This window comes from Chroicocephalus ridibundus, chromosome 8 (genome assembly GCF_963924245.1).
Source record: "Chroicocephalus ridibundus chromosome 8, bChrRid1.1, whole genome shotgun sequence".
NCBI lineage: Eukaryota > Metazoa > Chordata > Aves > Charadriiformes > Laridae > Chroicocephalus > Chroicocephalus ridibundus.
In genome coordinates, this window is record NC_086291.1 from 33,105,184 (window position 1) to 33,123,167 (window position 17,984).

Consider the following 17,984-nt stretch of genomic DNA (forward strand, 5'->3'; position numbering starts at 1 on the left):
CGCAGTGCCAGGCATTTACACTCCTGCTTTACCGTGAGACCACAGAAAAACAGGGTCAGCCTGGGGCCAGTCCTGTCACAGAGACAGGCTGGAAGAGGTACGACCCGGGATATGGGACAGGCCCCAGCATTCTGCTGTAGCCAGGGAAGTCACCAAGCCCTCTCCGGCCAGAAAGCCCAGCAGAGCTTATTGGGACCAGCCTAGATAGCTTACTGGAGCCCCAGGGAATCCAAGAGCTTTCTGCTGTGGAAGGGCAGGTACGTGAGCAAAGGGATTAAACCCAGGACTTCAGGGGCCTGGGACCCCACGGGATCTTGCTTTCATCCCTGTTACACTGGTGACAACAAAAGACACCATCTGTCACCAAAAGACACCTGCAGCCAGACACCCTGTACCTCCACTGGTTTATAAACATTTAGAGAACTGGAAGGCCCAGCTCCAGTTTCGTATCACATAACAAAAACTGTTTGTGGGAGTTTTTTTAATGTAAAAAATATTGCTTACACACTCCAAGTGTTCTTTGAAATGGCTTGTGTTTCGATGCCAAAGTCCCAGGGCTGCACACACAGGCCGGAATAAAGGGAGATGTAAATAAGATCCTTCATATCCCTAACGCTGGTAATTGCCCAGAAAAGTATCTGCTTACATGACTGAGTACAGCAACTCCACGTGTGAAACACTGGCTTCTTCACCCGATACTGGTGGGATCTGGTGAAATAAACAGGAAAAGCAGAAGATTTTAGCAAGCGTGGTGCAAATTACCATTCTGCCTTACAGCCAGTAAACCGTAGGCTGTGAATCAAAGCTGAAATCCTTGTTTGGGGCATAATCGGGGTGATGAGAACGGTTAAGCGTGGACATGGGGACACACGTGTAGAGCTTCCCCCTTAGCAACCCCCCTGGCGAGCTGGAAGACACTGTGACGGCAACCCCCCCCCCGCGGAGCCACACGAACCGGTGACACACCCGCCCGCCCACCGCCCGAAACGCCACTAGCTCCTCCCCGAGGCCGGTCCCCAACTCGCCGGCAGCGCGGGGGCGGCCGCCGCCGGACCCCGCCTGCGGGCGGTGCCGCGGGCAGACCCGGCCCCGCTCCTCCCCGTCCCGCAGCGAACTGGGCTGGCTCGGCGCCGCGCCGGAGGGTGAGTGCGGGCCGGGGAACCCCCGGGGGCGGGGGGCACGGGCGGCGAGAACGCGTTTTTTACGCCGATTATCCTGGTAGAGGGTAAAGAAAATATAGCAAGCGCGGGGACGGCTGCTCCCCCCAACTTCCCCTTTGTCCCCGCGGGAGGAGCGGGGCGCGGCGGGGCCCTGCCCGTACCCCGCCGGGCTCGGGCCGAGGCTGAGCCCGCAGGGATTCCCCCGGGAACGGAGGGGGGGCTCTCCTAGCTCTCAGAGGAAGCCCGAGCTCGCATCTGGTAGCCAGAATCCAGGCGTGGGTCTACTCGAGGAGACTTAATCGGCTCTGCTGACTCATAATTATAGTGTTAGGGCAAGCTCGGTAAGAACCCTAATTCTGGAGTAAAAGCACCCCCGGCGAGCTCTTCTGCTACAGCTGCGCTGTGTCACGCCCCAGAATCTCGTGGTTGTGTGGCTCCGGCCTGAAACGTGACTGCGTGGAAGACAAATTCAGGCTTCTGCACCACACCGGCGCTTGTCAGCAAAGTCCTTGCGGCGGCGGACAAAGGTTGCCGAAACGCACCTGGATCCGGGATCAGGGGCGAGGCGTGCGATTGGAGAGGGGCCCAAAGTCCCGCATGCTTCAAAGTGCTTTATATGGCTCCAGATTACTGGAGCAAAGGCTCGCAGTAGAGTTTTAGACGAGCAGCATGAAGAGTAGCAGCTTTATAATACACCTGGCTTATTGCTTTGCTGCGGCTGAATCTCTTTGCTGCCAAGATAAAACCCCGCATTATGACTTTTAGCTCTTTGCTGCTAAGATAAAACCAGCTGTAAAGATAAAATGCCTGGTCCTTGCGGGCAGGCGTGGGTTCTCCACTAGCCTTGTAATTTGAAGGGCGAAACGTGATCATCAACCTGCCCTACTGGCTGGGAACCTGTTATATTTTCAGCGTGTCATCTGGCAGGTGCTAACCTCTATTAGATGTGGTTGCAGCTGACTCTTCTTCCTTACATTAGGTTTTCAGTGTTAGTTTCAGTGATAATTGTTTACCAAACTTCATGTGGACAAGGCCAGCTGTTGTCTTCACCTTGCTCCATGGATAATAATCCCTTTGCAAATGAGAAATAAAACCCTTTAGTCCCTGAAGGTCTCTCGTGAGGGGTGCTGTCGCTGCAGCAATAGAAGGATGTTTGCACTGGTTCCATGTGGTGGCCCATTTTCCCCCACGCTGACAGATTGTGCTGGTGGGACAGTGCAGGAGACACCAAAAGCTCGCTACGTGGTGGAGGCAACCAGGTGGAGACAGGCTTCAGCCGGGGTTTGGTTTGGAGAGGAAATTGTCTCAGTGCTGGAGAGAGGTCTCTGCTGTCTTCTGCTGTGCTGCATCACACAGCACCATCTTGGGTCACTGGTATGGTTTGAGAAACCCACAACAATTTATTGTCATTTAGACAATTATTCTCTCACCCGATGACTCCTCCCCACCCAGGAAGGGGAATTAGGAAAATATAAAGAAACCCGAGGGCTGAAATAGAAACAGATTTAGTAGAATAAGACTAAATAATTAACATTAATACTACTAAAGAACCAATACTGATCCCAATACCAGTATCAAATACACAGGGACTATACTCAGGAAGCCGTGCACTCCCAGCAGGGGACAAAAAATGTGGGACACTGCAAGTGCTGGGGCTTCAGGAGGAAGGGAAGGGCTCAGGGGTCCGGCACCGGCAAGAGGTTCTCTGGATCGCAGCCATTAGGAGAGAGAGAACTTCACAGAAAACTTTCTAATTTGTATTGAATGTGACGTTCATGGTATGAAATAATCCTGTTGGCCAGCTTGTCAAGTGACCAGGTCTCGCTCCTCCTCATCCCTGCAACCTGGTGAGCTCGACAACACCGAGACCTTGAAACCCGCATACCATAGCTGGCTATAAAGTAAATGTTTTCATAAATTGAGACACCGGAGTCTTCTAAAAGTGCATTTTTCCCAAGCAGTAGGAGAGAAATGAGTCCCATGTCGCTCAAACCAGGACAGTCACGCAGATGGACAACATCTGAGGTTTGGGATTGTGCAAGAAGGACCCATGCCAGATGATTGTGGGGAAGGGCCCTTGCACTCACTTGCAGGCGGGGATGGTTCTGGAGCGCTTGGTGTTGAGCATCTCCCAGCACCATAAGCTGGTGGCAGGTCCGGCAGATGGGGAGCAGGAAGGAGGGAGAAACATGCAACGCAGCCTTGCTGCAGGGCAGCGTGGTGGAGGCTGCTGGATGCACCTTCTGCTCCATGTTTCCATCTCAGGCCAGCGCGAGGAAGTGCAGGAGCATTAAATGCCAACCACACGGGCCCTGGTGTCTCCTGGCCAGCAGACTTGCTGGTGCAGATGTTGGCAAGTGCCAGCAGTTGCGTGTTGCTGGGGGCTGCTCACTGACTTGTGGCTCTGAGAAGCTGCAGGGGTGTGCATCACTCATCTGGCCAGTGCCTCTACCAAAAAGGTTCAGTTATTATTGCCATTGTGGTGGTTTTTATTATTATTTTATATAAGTATGACCGTAGCGGTACAAACTAGCTGTTCATGTAGCCCAGCTCCTTTCACGTCCAGGGATTTCTGAGCCAGTTTGTGTTTGTATTGTAATTCTCCATTTACCCGGTATGCCCAGAGCTTGGGTTTTTGAGTTTGAAAACTGCCTGCACTCACCCCATCCGACAGTGGGGAGTTCCTCAGGCCTGCTTCCCACTGTATGAAAAACACACCTCTTTTGGTTTGCTTTGAATCTGTTTCCTGACCTCTTTGGTGGCCCCTGGCTCTGGTGTTGGAAGTGGCTGTGAACAATTGGTGTCTGTCCACCTCTCCAGAGCATCCCTGCAGGCACAGCACCGTGTCCATGAGTTCGTGGGACTTAGCCAGTCACAGCCAGAGCTGGTGGGACCTTCTGTTGGCTGTAGTCCTGCTCCGAGCCGGAGGCTGGACTAGGGTCCTCCAGATGCTACCTCCCACCAACACTTCAGTGATTTTTAAGGCTTGCTTGACAGGAACTGGGCAGGGAGCCCTTGGTTTGTGCTGCTCCATACCCAGCAGGCACCAAGAGGTGAAAATTCCCCACGTTTCTTCCTTCTTTCAGCCACTCCCTGTGCTCGGAGGGCTTGGGTTCATGCTCAGCAACACTTCCACACACGCATATCTGCATGTTGTGAGCTGTTGCTCCTCCAGTCACACCCCGAAGCAGTAACGGGCTCTCTTTCTGTGACAGCACCAAGATGGCTGTTCTCTCAAAGGAGTATGGCTATGTCATCCTGACGGGGGCTGCCAGCTTCGTCTTGGTCACCCATCTGGCGGTGAAAGTGGCCAAGGCCCGCAAGAAGTACAACGTGGAGGTGAGTGCTCAGGCTGAGGGAATGGGAAGGTCAGGGCTGGTCTGCAGGGGATGCTGCAGACAAGCAAAGTAACACCTTGCTTATTTTTGGGTGGCTTGCTGACATTTTCTGCCCCACCAAATGGATGCAGAGGGGATGGAGCTGCCATTCTGGCTCTCCAGACAAGAGCAGACGGCACGACAGAGCTTGGGGTTTGGCACATCAGGTGCTTGGCACCAAGCTGAGATGGCTGAAAGCACAAGGCTTTGAGCTCGGAAACACTGATGAGCAAGAAACTACACAGCCCTTTTTCCCTGTAAAGAAGGTTGATGCAGCACTGGGGGCAAAGGGTGGTGGAACAAAAGTGACAGGAGGGTTTTCTCAAGCTCAGAGGGAGCACCTGAGCCCTATCGCAAGCAGTCTTTCAAAGTGACCTTCCCTCTGCATCCATGGGGGAGCCTGCAAGCCAGGCAGGGCTGTGGGCTGGGTGGGGACAGCTGATCCTGCCCGTGAGTCAAGGCGATGGCATGTGGAGGCTGCTGTGCCACTTGTCTCTGAGCGCAAACACTCCTTTTGTTCTTCCCCCGGGTCACTCGGGGAAGTGGCAAGAAGGTGTGGGAGCAAGGACAGCCCCGGGTGCTTGTTGGGGTGACACCATTCCTACTGCATGAAGTCAAGGTTATAGAAAATGTGCCCAGAGCACTGGATTTCACGCTGGGAGAAGCCTCTGCAGCCAAGTGGCAGCTCCGGCTGGCTGCTCAGCTCTGCAGCAGTGAGGACGGCAGCGTCCTTCCAGCCTGTTCTGGGTGATGTCCACCACCCCAGAGGAGTCACGGGGGCATGCCCTCAGTTAGGGTGCTTTGCTCTTCCCTCCAGAGAGATGGGATTTAAACAAGGAGGTCACCCAGTACCTGGCTAGCTCCTGTTCAAAGCAGGGCCACCTCCAGGGTAGTCAGGTTGCTGAGGGAGGTCAGGAACCAGCCTGGGACAAGCAGCAATTTCAACAAAACATTTGTGGGCCACGGGGCAGAAGACAGGCTCTAACTGGCCAATGCAAGTCAGTCTCTCGAGCACTCATACAGCGCTGGGCTCCCTGAGGAGGTGCTGCAGGGCACACTCCTTTCTGCTGGAGAACACCACGTTCCGGAGCCCAGACTGCGCTTGCTGATGTTTTGCTGCTGGGTGTTTTTTTTTTGGCAGTATCCAACCATGTACAGCACAGACCCTGAACACGGGCGTGTATTCAACTGCATCCAGCGTGCGCACCAGAACACGTGAGTACCATGCACGAATGCTGACCTTGAAAATACACAGGGCTGTGGAGCAGGGCCTACAGCTAGAGACTTGTTGCTGCCAAGGGCTTGGGTTCAGGCTCAAAGCTTGAGGAAAACACACGGCCAGGAGACACTTAGTAGTAATGCTGTGCTGGCTCCTTACCATGCCTTAAACCATGCGATGGGGCTGTGAAGCAGCTTCCTCTTCCCCGGTGCTCAGCTCTTTGCCTCCATGCGTGGACCTTAAGACACTAGAAGTCTTGTTTCCAGAAGAGCCTGCTGTTCTGTTGTGCTGCCCAGATCTCCCTGGGGAGAGGCCTAAGTCCACCCAGCTACTGTGGGCCAGGCTGCAACAGCACATCGGTGGAGTGCTGGGAGGAACAACTCCTCCTGGATTAGGAGGTGGTAAGTAGTATTTAGCAGTGGCTTAGGGCACAAAATGGAAAGAGTGGGTGTCCCTGGGGAGAGACACAGATGGGAAGAAGTCCCTAAAAGATGCTCAGATTCCCTCTTTCCTCTTATCTGTGGCCATAGCATCAAGCACAGCTCTCCTCAGTGCAGAGACTCCCAACAGTCAGGCCCAACAGAGACCTTGGCAGGTGGTGGCAGCTTCTGTATTTCTAGAGCTTGCTCTTTGTAAGCAACTTGAGCACAAATATAACCGCCTTGCTTTAATTTTCAGATTGGAAGTTTACCCTGCCTTCCTGTTCTTCTTAGGCACCAGTGGAATCTATCACCCGGTAAGTGATGCTACGTTGCAGGTTTGCAGGACTGCACTCTGCTCTTGCTCCCGGACTCGGGGAGGGTAGGGGGCAGTAAGCCAAGCTAGTCCCTCTGGAGGCAGCAGGCTGCTTCACGAGCCCCATTGCACTTCACAGCTGTGCCCCTTCTGAAAACGTAGTTGTAGAAGGTCTTGTGCAGGGGAACCACATAATAAACTCATTATTCCTGCTTCAGCTTTAGTCCCCTTTCCTTCCCTTCCCTTCCCGTAAGGGTGCCTTGTTGCACAAACCAAAGCATTCACAGCCTCCAGTCCGTAAGCGGGAAGGGTCCCTCCAACCCTACCTGGTTCTTGCAAGCCCTGTGGCATCCTGCTGGGCTTACAGCAGTGCTACTCAGCAGCTGGTTGTGTGGCCCCTTCCCTCTCTCCTAAGCACACTTTGACGAAGAGTTCACCTGATAAGAATAGAACAGGAACATGGTGATCTTCCCACTCACTTCCACCACCAAAGGAGGTATGCAAAGGATCACAAAAAAAGCCTAGATTATTTTTAATTGAAAGATGTAGACAACTCGTGAGGAGGCGGGCATATAGGAGAGATCAAAAGCAGTAGCTCTTTCTTTGCCACCAGTAGACAAATCTGGTCTTCTCGAATATGGGAAGGAAGCCGCATAGGCAAATCTGGCAAACTGGAGGCTTGCTGCAGCAAGCTCTAAATTAAGAGGCAAGGTGGAAGTTTGTAACACCTGCAACAGGAAATCCTGTACAGTTGCTGGAGACAGTGGAGTGGGGCTTGGGGCAACAGCAGCCTCCAAGATCATGGCACATGGCTTAGCTCACTAACTGGGCAATGGTGGAATGAGATTCAGCACCTGCTGCCTGCATGATTTAACCATTTCTTGCTTGGGAAGAGCTGTGCTGCAAAACAGCAAGGCTCTTGCAGCACATCCCATGCTCCTTCCCTAGAGGTGTCATGAAAGTGACTCCTCCTGTAGAAAACTCACCCCAACAAGCTGCATCAGTCACCCACGTCCACCGGGTTGTCCTAGCAAGGTCAGGACCCATACTGTAGTTGGTGGTCACTTCTTTGAAGCAAAGCTGCTATAACAGGTAAGCACACGCAAATGGCAAGTCTCCAAAACCTTTAATGCTTCTCCTTTCTCTCCAGCGGACTGCCACAGGGCTTGGCATCACTTGGATTATTGGGAGAATCCTTTATGCCTATGGCTACTACACAGGAGGTAGGTCTTTACCCTGTAGCACAGAAGGTGCTTGGAAACTCAAGTCTGTAGTGGCCTCAGGGCTCTTTTCTCCAGCTCATTTTGAGAAGCGTCATGGTTTGGGCCGAACTGGCCACTGAGATGAACAACAGATACTACACTTGATCACTTGAAGCAGCATAAAGCTTCCAGTCAGGGTGTGGAGAAAAAGGGTGCAGGTCCACAGGCTGCTAACTCTCCAGTATGCTTTTCCTACCGATGGGAAGAGCACTAATCTAATAACAACACAGAGTGAGGGTAGGTACATGGCCCAAGCTGGTGCCTGCTGTTTTGCCTCGAGATTTATCCCTAGTTCCTGCTCCCTCTTTAATTTTCAGGATGGGCTAGTCTTTCAGGCTGCTGAACTGAGAAAACATGTCTTTTTTTCCAGATCCAAAAAACCGAAGGAGAGGAGCCATTGGTTCAGTTGCGCTCATTGGGCTGGTGGGCACAGGAGTGTATTCGGCTTGCCAGCACCTTGGCTGGATCTGCCAGGGCTAACTGACCATCATGATGGCTGGCTAGGAAACTAAAGGAACTTTTGTTGTCTTTTCTGTTAGAACATTTCATTTCCTGTTTGTTTTTTTTTTTTTCCTTCTCATTCAATAAAATGAAGTTGTCAATCCTGTATTTTCATTCTAAAGTTATAGAGGGTTTTCTTAAGAAGTTTTGCAGAATGCTAGAACAACTCTGGTTTTGTAAGGACTACAGAAATCTGCTCATCAGGCAGAGATCTCCTAGCTTTTATGATTTTAGTGACAAAAAAGCCTTCTCACAACCTGTTAAAACATACAGCAGCCGCCTTATTTCTGGACCCCTCAATTCACGTCACTCTGCAATAACGTGTTCCAGAGTTAGTATTTATTTGATTGCTAAAAAAAAAAAGATGCAGGCAAACATTTAAAGTTGTTGCTTCATCATGTTTAGAAAGAACAGTAGACCTGTAAGTAGGGAGACAAATAGCTGTTGCTTAGGAGAGGCAGCACTCTATCCTATGCTGGAGTTTGCTACCACTGTGGTTCTGCTCCATACTCTCTGTGTGGACATGATTCTCAGGGCCATGCCTGTCCCAGGCTGCATCAGCTCACCATCCCCACAATATTTTGTCCCACCTTGGAAGTGACGTACGGATAGAAAAAACAAAACTAGCATTTACAAGAGGGCTAGAGGGAATAACCCTTAAGGCTTTTATGTAGTCAGAGAACAGGCAGAGCCTATAGCTACAGGATATCAACGTATCCAAGAGCTTTTATGTGCACTGTGTAGGGTCATACCTGTTAAGAAGCCAAAACCAAAGTTGACTGAGGGTGGAAGGCAATGGGGTTCAAGGCATGCAGCAGAGGAAGCAGCCTGGGCCAGGCCTCTGGTAGCACCTACACAGCTGCACAAGCTGCTGATGAAAGTCATATTGCCACCTCCTACTCTGAGGTTCCCGTCTTCCACCAGACAGGACAGAGCAGGCCCACAGGCTGAGCCCCTGTGTGTACATTCCCCCTTGCAGGAGCAGAGTGGCTAAATGCTGCTCCAGCAATGTTTCCCCCCAGGCACTTACAATTTTAGAGCACTTTATTGCTGGGTACATGATCCACATCTCTGGCTGACAGGCAACTGGCTGATGCTCCCTTGAGCAGGCCCCAGAGCCACTAAAACACAGATTCCACATCACCCATCTCCACACAGACAGTCTTCAGCTGCGAGTAGTACTCGATGGCCGCCCGCCCGTTCTCTCTGCCAAATCCTGCAGGGACAAGGCAGAAGTGTGAACACAGCTCCAGGCAGCGCCAGGTACCACTCATACCCCCTGGAACCATCACGTAGTCGTATCAGGGAGAACATAAGCCACACACTCCAGTGCAAGTGCCACCTCACAGTGGCACTTCTGATCAAGCCCAGAGTAATAACTGGATGAGCTCAGCTGCAAAGCAAGGCCATGAATATTAAAGCTCGCCTCCTTGCTTTCTCAGTACAAAGTTGCAATCCATTCCCCAGCTTCCCTTTCAGCTCCCAGTGTGGCATTCACTTCTTAGAGGCACAGCTGACCCAGCAAGGGAGCACTCGCATCTGCCATCACAGAAACAGGCTCATCCTCACCCGTGTGCAGGAGGGCTGAGCCCAGGGGAAGCCAAACAGAGCTCACCTGATGCCTTGTATCCTCCAAAAGGCAGCTCCACAGGGCTGATGTTGTAGTTGTTAATGAAGCACATCCCAGCCTTGAGAGCAGCCACTACCCTGTGAGCCTTCTGGATATCCCTGCAGAAGAAGGGCAATTCAGCTGGATCCCTTCCCATTCATCCCCTCCTTCCCTGCCAGCTGACATCCCACTAGAGAAAGGCCAGCAGGGTGCAGTGGTTTTTGCAGCCCAACCTGCCCTACGCTGTCTTTGCCTGCGCTTACTCCCAAGGACACTCAAAACTGGATTTGATTTGAGAGGGCACAACAAGGACACCAGCAACACAGAATGCGGCACGCGGCCAAGAGCCATCTATGCATCCTTTCAGCAGCATGGCAGGCTCCTGGTACACATCTCCCAGAGATGCAGGAAGGCAGGCAGCAGGCCAAGCCCAGCCTGGAAGGAGTCTGAAGGACAGCTGGGCCCACCTAACCCCTCAGGAAAAATCAGGAGGAGATGCGCAGTCATGTACAAAGTTCCCTTTTGGCAATCCCTTGCTCCAGCTTTTCTGGAAGAGGATATCCACGTCCATGCCAGGCACCACAAGAGGAGCATCAAGTTGCTGCAGTATTTCCCTTCTCCTCTCCTCCCTTCCCTAGACTGCTTCCACACCAGCCAAAATACCCAGTCATATACCTGGTGAAGACACCACCTGCCAGGCCGAATTTGGTGTTGTTGGCTCTCTCCACAACCTCCTCCTCTGTGTCAAATGGCAGAATGGACATGACAGGCCCGAAGATCTCTTCCTTCACACATGTCATGTCATCCGTGCAGTTCCCTGGAAGCATGGCAGAGCACATGTGCTTCAGAAAGAAAGAGTTAGCAAAACAGCCTGTGCGTTCAGCAACCCACACAGCCTTCATGACAGCACTCAGCATGGCACGGCTCCCCCACTCCGGCTTGGCTAGCAGAGGAGCAAGTCCCACCCTGCATCTCAAGGCAACAAAGGCACTAACTGTACATGTCCTGTCAGACCCTCCAACAGCAGAGATTTCTCTGGACACAGTTCCTAGGTGTCTCAGCTCTCTCTGGTACACTCATCCCAGTGCCTGTCCACACTGTGAATGTGCACAGAGACAGGTTATGCTGAACAGAGCTTTCTCTAGAAGAAACTCAGCAACATCCATGTAGAAGGCTGCAGCACCATGAACAGGAAGGCTCATACCTAGCACGCAGGGTCGCATGTAGTAGCCGTTCTTCAGCTTCGGGTCATCTGGCACGTACAAGTCCCCACCACATAGCACTTGTGCTCCCTGAAAGAGAGCCAAGCAGAAGGTAGGCAGACATGTCCAGCAGCATCCTGCCCAGCTGCCGAAGCTCTGGCTGGTCAATAGGTTTACAGCCCTATCAGAGAAACCGTGCCTGTGCCCCTCCCTGGTGTCTCTCCAGGTCAGGACTGCTCACTGATAGATCAGGATCAGGGAGTGAGACCCATCCTAAAAGTCCAAACAATGCTGATTTGGGGTGCAAGTGCCACAGGAGCCAGTGCAGGTTGGAGGGAAGCAACTACAACTAGAAACAGATCCTCAGCTGGCATCACATTAGCTTCCACATCTTCACATGGTGTGAATTCCCTTGTTAGTGAGTCAACCTTAGCACTCCACCTGGCAAGAAACACCTACCTCCATCAAATGCCCCACTTCAGAGATGGGGATTTCTCCCCTCCTTCCCCATCCCTCTTCCTGTTTCCAAATCCTTATCTAGCTCTCCTGGCTTTCACTCACAGTTCCCCTTCTCCAGCACATCCCCAAATTGGCTACACCTAGTCATATACCTAAGCACTGACATTTAAAACATCTTTACACTTAAAATAAAACCTGGAGAAAAAACAAAACTCCTGGATAAATCTTATTGCTATTACAAAGACTGTTTCCAGCAGCTGCAACTTTGGCCTTTGATCCTTAGTAAGCTCTTTCTCCAACCAACAAAATTGGAACCCAAATGAGATAATAGACAAGTGTACAAGGCGTCACCACAACTTAGAACCAGCCCAGACATCACGGATTATACCGTTTTACACACTGCCATGCTGGGTATCTCACAATCTCTAAAATTTGGCAACACCAGGATATTAAAACCCATGTAACCTTCAATGCTGATTCAGAGACATACACTGGGTCACTCTTAATCTAGCAGCCAAAGACACCTATCAAGTAATTCAACAACAAAAAAACAGCTTAACTGGGAAGGCATAGGGCAGGAAAGGAGCTGCCTGCCTGTTTGCCTAACAAGAGAGAGACACATTTCAGGGCAGTCACAAGGCAGCATCACAATCTCACCTGCTCCTTTGCCTGCTTAATAAAGCCCTGGACACGATCCAGGTGGGGCCGGTTGATGAGAGCTCCCATCCGTGTGTCTTCCAGAAGAGGGTCTCCAACTTTGATTTTCTGGGTGCGTTTCACCACCTCCTTTGTGAAGACATCCAGTATCTTCCTCTCCACAAACACTCGTGTGCCATTGCAGCATACCTGGGATACAGGACAGGCTGCTCAGAACAAGACACACAGCACTCTGCAGGCCTTCCCTCCACAGCTGGTAAAAACAGCTAACATCCCCAGGGACAGATTACTAGATTACCCTGCTGCTCCTGACAGCAATGAACAGTTCATGCTGAACATAGTGGTACTGATGCCACCACGTGGCAAAAACGCATCAAGTCACAAGCAGGAGAGAACTTGAGATGACCTCAGTAAGACAATTTGCCAGCAGGATTACACAAAGCCAGCAGCATGTGTGGAGATCTCAAATTTCGGATGGACAGACCCCCCACAGGGCCATGGCTCAGGACACCAGACTGGAACATGCTGCCCCTCCGGAGGAAACCAGCACAGCTTCTTCTCACCTCTGTGCACCGGATTGGAGCCCAGGGCACAAGAGCAGCTGCACTGAGCTGGGTATCAGGTGCTAAAGAGGCTCCACTTCTGGGAAGAACAGGGCATCGGCTAAGGCATGCTTTGTTGGGATGCCCTGCACTGGCTTCTGCAAGGGCATCCCTTCTGATCCCTTGTGACACTGCACAGGGAAATAGGTGGCAAGATGGGAGCGTCGGGGCATCCCTGATCATGCAAGGTCACAGGCTGGCTCTGCCACCTGGTTCTCAAACCGCCCTGCCACAGCAAGGATGACTGCTCCTGCCCTGTAGACACACACCTCGCCCTGCGTAAGGAAGTTGGCCATGAGGGCTCCATTCACAGCATTCTCCAAGGCACAGTCCGAAAAGATGATAAGGGGGGATTTGCCCCCCAGTTCCAGGGTGATTGGTTTAATCCCTTTAGCTGCCATCTCCATGATCTGAGGGAAACAAGAGACAAGTGACCCACTGGTAAATGGGAAGCTGGTGGAAGGAGGTAAGAGACGCCCAAGAGGAGAGTCCCCACATGGCCCTTCAAGAATAACAGAAGCAGCACAAAGAGCAAGCTGGGTTTCCCAGACGTCCTGGGGACAGTCTCAGAAGGTTTGAGGTTTGTTTTTTTAAAAGATAAAATCAACAAAACCTGAGGAGTCATTTGCAGGAAGTCTCGTGCTCAGCAAAAGCTGAGGACAGCTGTAACTGCATCTGTGTCACTGCACCCCACAGGTACACACACATAAGCAGAATTCAAGGGGCAATATTTCTCCTTTTTCAAATCAGAATTTATTTTTAGAAGTCTTTTCAGGAACTTTTAATTTTTTGAAGAATAAATTGAGGATAAGAAATTCACAGAAACTAACCTCTTGCTTAAAAATGGTAGGTTATATGCAGCTAAACTGAACTATTACTGCCAGAAATGCTCACACATTTTCACAGTGCTACTCTGTTTTACGTACCCTCCTCCCCACATAGACACCCACATCCCACATTTTAGCAGCTCAGAGACTTCATTGCAACAAGGGGCCAGACAAGTAACGACCAAGGGGCTCCTCTGAAAGAACTGAGCGCCCAAACCCATGCCCAGTGGGCTAACTGGAGCCCCAGAGTAACCTTGTATGTGTAAGCTCCTTGCTCAGACCCCAAAATGCCAACTTGCACCCCATCTTTACAAGCCCCATGCACAAAAGCTCAAGGAGGTATCGACATCCACAGCACACCAGGAAGGCTGGCACAACAGATCTCTTGTGTCCCTGAGTGAGAAGGTGCCTTTACCTTGATGCCAGTTGGAACGCTGCCAGTGAAAGAGATTTTGGCCACATCTGGGTGATGACAGAGGAACTGGCCTGTGGCTGCTCCACCCTGCACCACGTTGAAGAGCCCCTTGGGCACACCGGCCTCTGTGAAGATCTCTGCCAACCTCACCACCGAAACAGGGGTGAAGGGAGAGGGCTTGAAGACCATCGCATTGCCTAGGGGAACCCAGACAGAGGCAAGGTGGGGTTAACAGCCAAACTGCTTTAGGGAAAAGAACAACAAACAAACCACAAACACAAACAGTTTGTCTCAACAGATCCCAGAAGATCCCATCGAGAGAGGGGGACACAGTTTCAGCTGAACACTGCACCAGTGAAAGGGAGGAACTGCACCTTCCTGCTGGAAGGACTAGGGGAGATGGGGCTGCTGGTCCTGCACTGCAGCCATTTCCAAAGACATTCCTTGCCCGGTACAAAGCCAAGCAATCTGCCTTTTTCCTGATGTACTCCTGCCCTCTTAGCATCTACGGTGTTCCCACTTCCATTTCCTTTCCCTTTCTGCAAAGTAACAGCCTAAAGGTTCTGCTAATCCTTCAACACCTCCTTCAAGGTAATCCTAGACTTTATCCCCCAAATTACTCTCCCCCACAGGATCATTTGGCTTCGAAAGAAGCTTGCACAGGCAGAGTGTCTCCATTACCGCAAGCCAAGGCTGGGGCAGACTTCCAGCAGGCAATCTGGAAAGGGTAATTCCAGGCTCCAATCCCAACACACACCCCAAGGGGTTCTCTCCGAGTGTACCCAAAGGATCCCCCGGGAAGCTGGATGTGTTCACCTGCAAAGAAGAAAAACATCCAGAAGGTAGAAAAGAGCAAACCCCCTTCCTGTCTTACCAGAGCCTGAGGGGCCAGATCTTGCTTTGATTGAGAAGAGTCACACAGCTTTTACCCCAGCAAGCTCACAGAAGGTGCGTAAGTGCCCACAGAGCATGGCAGTACTAGGCAGAGATCTCTGAAAATCCTTCCAAGCTCTTCAGAAAAAAGAACAGTCCATCTTTTAAAGAAATAAACAGCAAAGATAGTCTTGTGCCATGGAAATTAGCAGAGAATGAGAATGGCAGGACAGAGAGTAAAGGGCAAACTCCAGTAACGTTCTCACCGGCTAGAGATCCTGCCAGTCCTGCATAATACTCCAGGCACTGCCAGGATATGTCGATGTCCACTCTGGCTTCAAAGATGGATTTCCCATTGTTGATGGTTTCCAAGGTGGCAATTTCTTCTCTTTGCTCCTGTGAGAGGCATGGGACAGTGGCAACACATTAGAGAAGCCTGTAGTAGAACTCCACAAGGAGACAGACGCTTCTCAAGCATGCAACTCCCAAACAAGGCAGGGTCTGCCATCAGTAAGCCAGGCTCTGCTGTGAGAAATTGTCATCTCCAACAGTTACAGTCCCAATTGCTATTTATCAGTTTCCCAGCGGCAACCGATCACAGGGGAATGTCAAACAGCCAGCCACAGGGGTTCACTGCTAGTCCAGTCTTGCGTAACACCTCTGTTTATCTAAATGATGAGCAAACCTGAACTTAGAAGGCAGCTGGCAAACAACGGTTAAGATTCACAGAACTAAAGCGGGAGGAACAGCAAACAGCAAGTTCAAAATGGATCCAGAGGATTTAGTGAAGGATGGACAAAGCAACACAGCTGGGAAGCACCCCATCTCCCAGGCAGAAGTATTACCCTGCTGCAGAAGTCTGGCAAAAGCAGAAGTTTCGCAGAAAGAAAAGGTTTCTCATCACATATGTGCACTGGGGAAAGAAGGTCTGGTTTCTTACAGATCCGTGCCTTGATGGGAATTAACTTTAGTGTCCAAGAACATCTTATCTCCCAAAGCAATTTGTGATAAAGCTTATTTGTATCCTCTCTCCCCCATGTGTATTATCTGGTGTCTAAGATAAAAACCAACATTCCTGCAATTTTTTATTGCTAAAACAAGACACACTCCAGTCATGTGACAACATCGTCTGACAAGCTGAAAGTTCAACAGTGTTACAGTTATGCAATTTCAGCTTTGAAATCATGTGCAGTGAAGCTTAATGTTTGGAGTTGTGAAAAGAAGCACGAGCCCTGCAAGACTTTGACTGGATGGCTTCAGTTTTATGTCTTCTAACAGTATTAAGCAGAGAAGGTACACACTGGCCTTGAATAGAGCGATAAGACTAAAGCCCTGCCCATGGTAACCTACTGTCTCTTCTGGTCAAAGGTAGATTTACCTCCTGAACTCCTCCTGGCGCTCTGTAAGTCCTCCTGGAAGCCCCCAACAGCCACATTAACCCACAAGAAAGCTCAGAGACAGAACCATCCCTCTCCAAAAGAGGAGGCGAGCTCCCACAACATACCCGAATAATTCTGGCAGCCTCCAACAGCACCCTGCTCCGCTCCATGCCAGACATTTGACTCCATATTTTAAAGGCAGCCTTTGCACTTTGCACAGCCAGATCAACCTCCTTCTCCCCAGAGCAGAGCAGCTTGCATATCACACGACCTGGACACATTTTAAACAGAAAGTAAATAAGATGGAAACCTCAGAAAAGGAGCACAAAAAAGTACTCTTTTATCTCACATCAAACCCCAAAGACTTCAGTCCAGCCACCTATATCAAGCTACAAAACTTCATGGTATGGTTTCCACTGATTTGTAACTGGCTACAGAAGACGTGCTGCAGTTCAGCTGGTCTGAATTAAAAGAGATGCCATTCTCCGCAGTTGTTCTAGTTACTAATTAGCTCGAATTGCTACAAAATTCCTCTGTTTCCCACTGGAGTTTGTTATACTTCTACCAATAGCTTCAGGACTCTGTTATACATTCCTCAGAACAATTAAACTCTCTCTTTCTTAAAGTGATTCTACTGAAACCTTGGTATCTCTAATTAAAATGATAAAAATAATTTGGAAATGTTTAAATCGTGTCTTTTGCCAAGATCGGGCACCGCTCGTTTGTTTTGTTTTGTTTGACTGAGAGTCAGGAGATGATTTCTGCTAAGAATTCAGATGATGGACCTGCACTCCGGGAAGCAAAACGCAGCCACCCAGACACCACGGCGTTCGGGTGGCCTGCCCGGGCGGCACCCGATGCGGGTGGGCAGAAAGAAGCCGAAGGCACCCGGCCCTCGAAGACAAGCAACAGGGAGGCGACAGCCGGGGAACCGTCCCCGCAGCGCGGGTCGAGCCCCCCCACCCCCATCAGGCGGCGGGTCGGTACCTGTGGCCGGCTCATACACCTCCTCGGCCTGCCCGCCATCGGCGGGCTGAACGCGGGCCCCCGCCCGGTAGTTGAGCGGCTGCTGGACCGTGACGGTGCCGGTAACGCTGCTCATGGCGCGGCTGAGAGGGAAGGCGCACAGCCGGGGCAGGAAGTTCGGCAACAGCGATCGCGCTAGCATCCGGCGAAGGGGCGGGTGGGGGCGAGCGGTGGGCTGGGGAAGATCCCACGGGAAAAGAGCCGGTTTTTTCCCCCCGTGGACCCACCCCCGGGAGACGCCGCCTCCAGCGGCGCCTTTTTACCTCAGGGCCCCGGGCCCCGCCCCACCCCGGCGCGCACGCGCATGCGTGCGCGCCGGGGTGGGGCGGGGCGCGGGGCCCCGCCCAAGGTTCGAGCGCCCCCTAGCGGCTCGGAGGTAGCACCGGCAGCATCATTCTGCTTCCCCGATAACCGGTATCTATCGCAAAAGGGTTTTTAGGGAACACGGACGGAAGTTTTGCGAAGGGAGAGCTAAGCGCATCTACTCGCCCAGCTCCCTACTACACAAGGCTAGAGGCAGGACGTCTAAGACACAAAAGTCACTTCACAGCGTGATTGTTCTGAATTTTCCAAATTATCTACTTCGCAGATCCTACTCTTGCCACCCAAGTCGATTTCCATGCCGTGGACTAAATCAACCGCACCACATCAAGGCATTTCTGCTTGTCCTACAGCACAATT

The 17,984-nt window shown here is 51.4% G+C and overlaps 2 protein-coding genes across 2 annotated transcripts; one reads left to right on the forward strand and one right to left on the reverse strand.

The window, feature by feature from the left end:
- The first annotated feature begins 986 nt into the window (after nucleotides 1-986).
- On the forward strand, nucleotides 987-8,368 carry MGST3 (microsomal glutathione S-transferase 3). Its single transcript, XM_063343407.1, has 6 exons — nucleotides 987-1,142; nucleotides 4,376-4,499; nucleotides 5,679-5,752; nucleotides 6,435-6,492; nucleotides 7,642-7,714; nucleotides 8,124-8,368. The coding sequence occupies exons 2-6, from the start codon at nucleotides 4,383-4,385 to the stop codon at nucleotides 8,231-8,233; spliced, it is 432 nt and encodes a 143-aa protein (XP_063199477.1). The 5' UTR covers nucleotides 987-1,142; nucleotides 4,376-4,382; the 3' UTR covers nucleotides 8,234-8,368.
- Nucleotides 8,369-8,571: 203 nt separating this feature from the next.
- On the reverse strand, nucleotides 8,572-17,594 carry ALDH9A1 (aldehyde dehydrogenase 9 family member A1). Its single transcript, XM_063343406.1, has 11 exons — nucleotides 17,265-17,594; nucleotides 16,403-16,548; nucleotides 15,165-15,294; nucleotides 14,707-14,841; nucleotides 14,026-14,222; nucleotides 13,053-13,193; nucleotides 12,182-12,370; nucleotides 11,068-11,155; nucleotides 10,539-10,680; nucleotides 9,870-9,982; nucleotides 8,572-9,470 (listed from the first exon to the last, which is right to left on the reverse strand). Exons 1-11 carry the CDS (start codon nucleotides 17,443-17,445, stop codon nucleotides 9,376-9,378), a joined length of 1,557 nt encoding a protein of 518 aa, XP_063199476.1. The 5' UTR covers nucleotides 17,446-17,594; the 3' UTR covers nucleotides 8,572-9,375.
- Nucleotides 17,595-17,984: the final 390 nt, after the last annotated feature.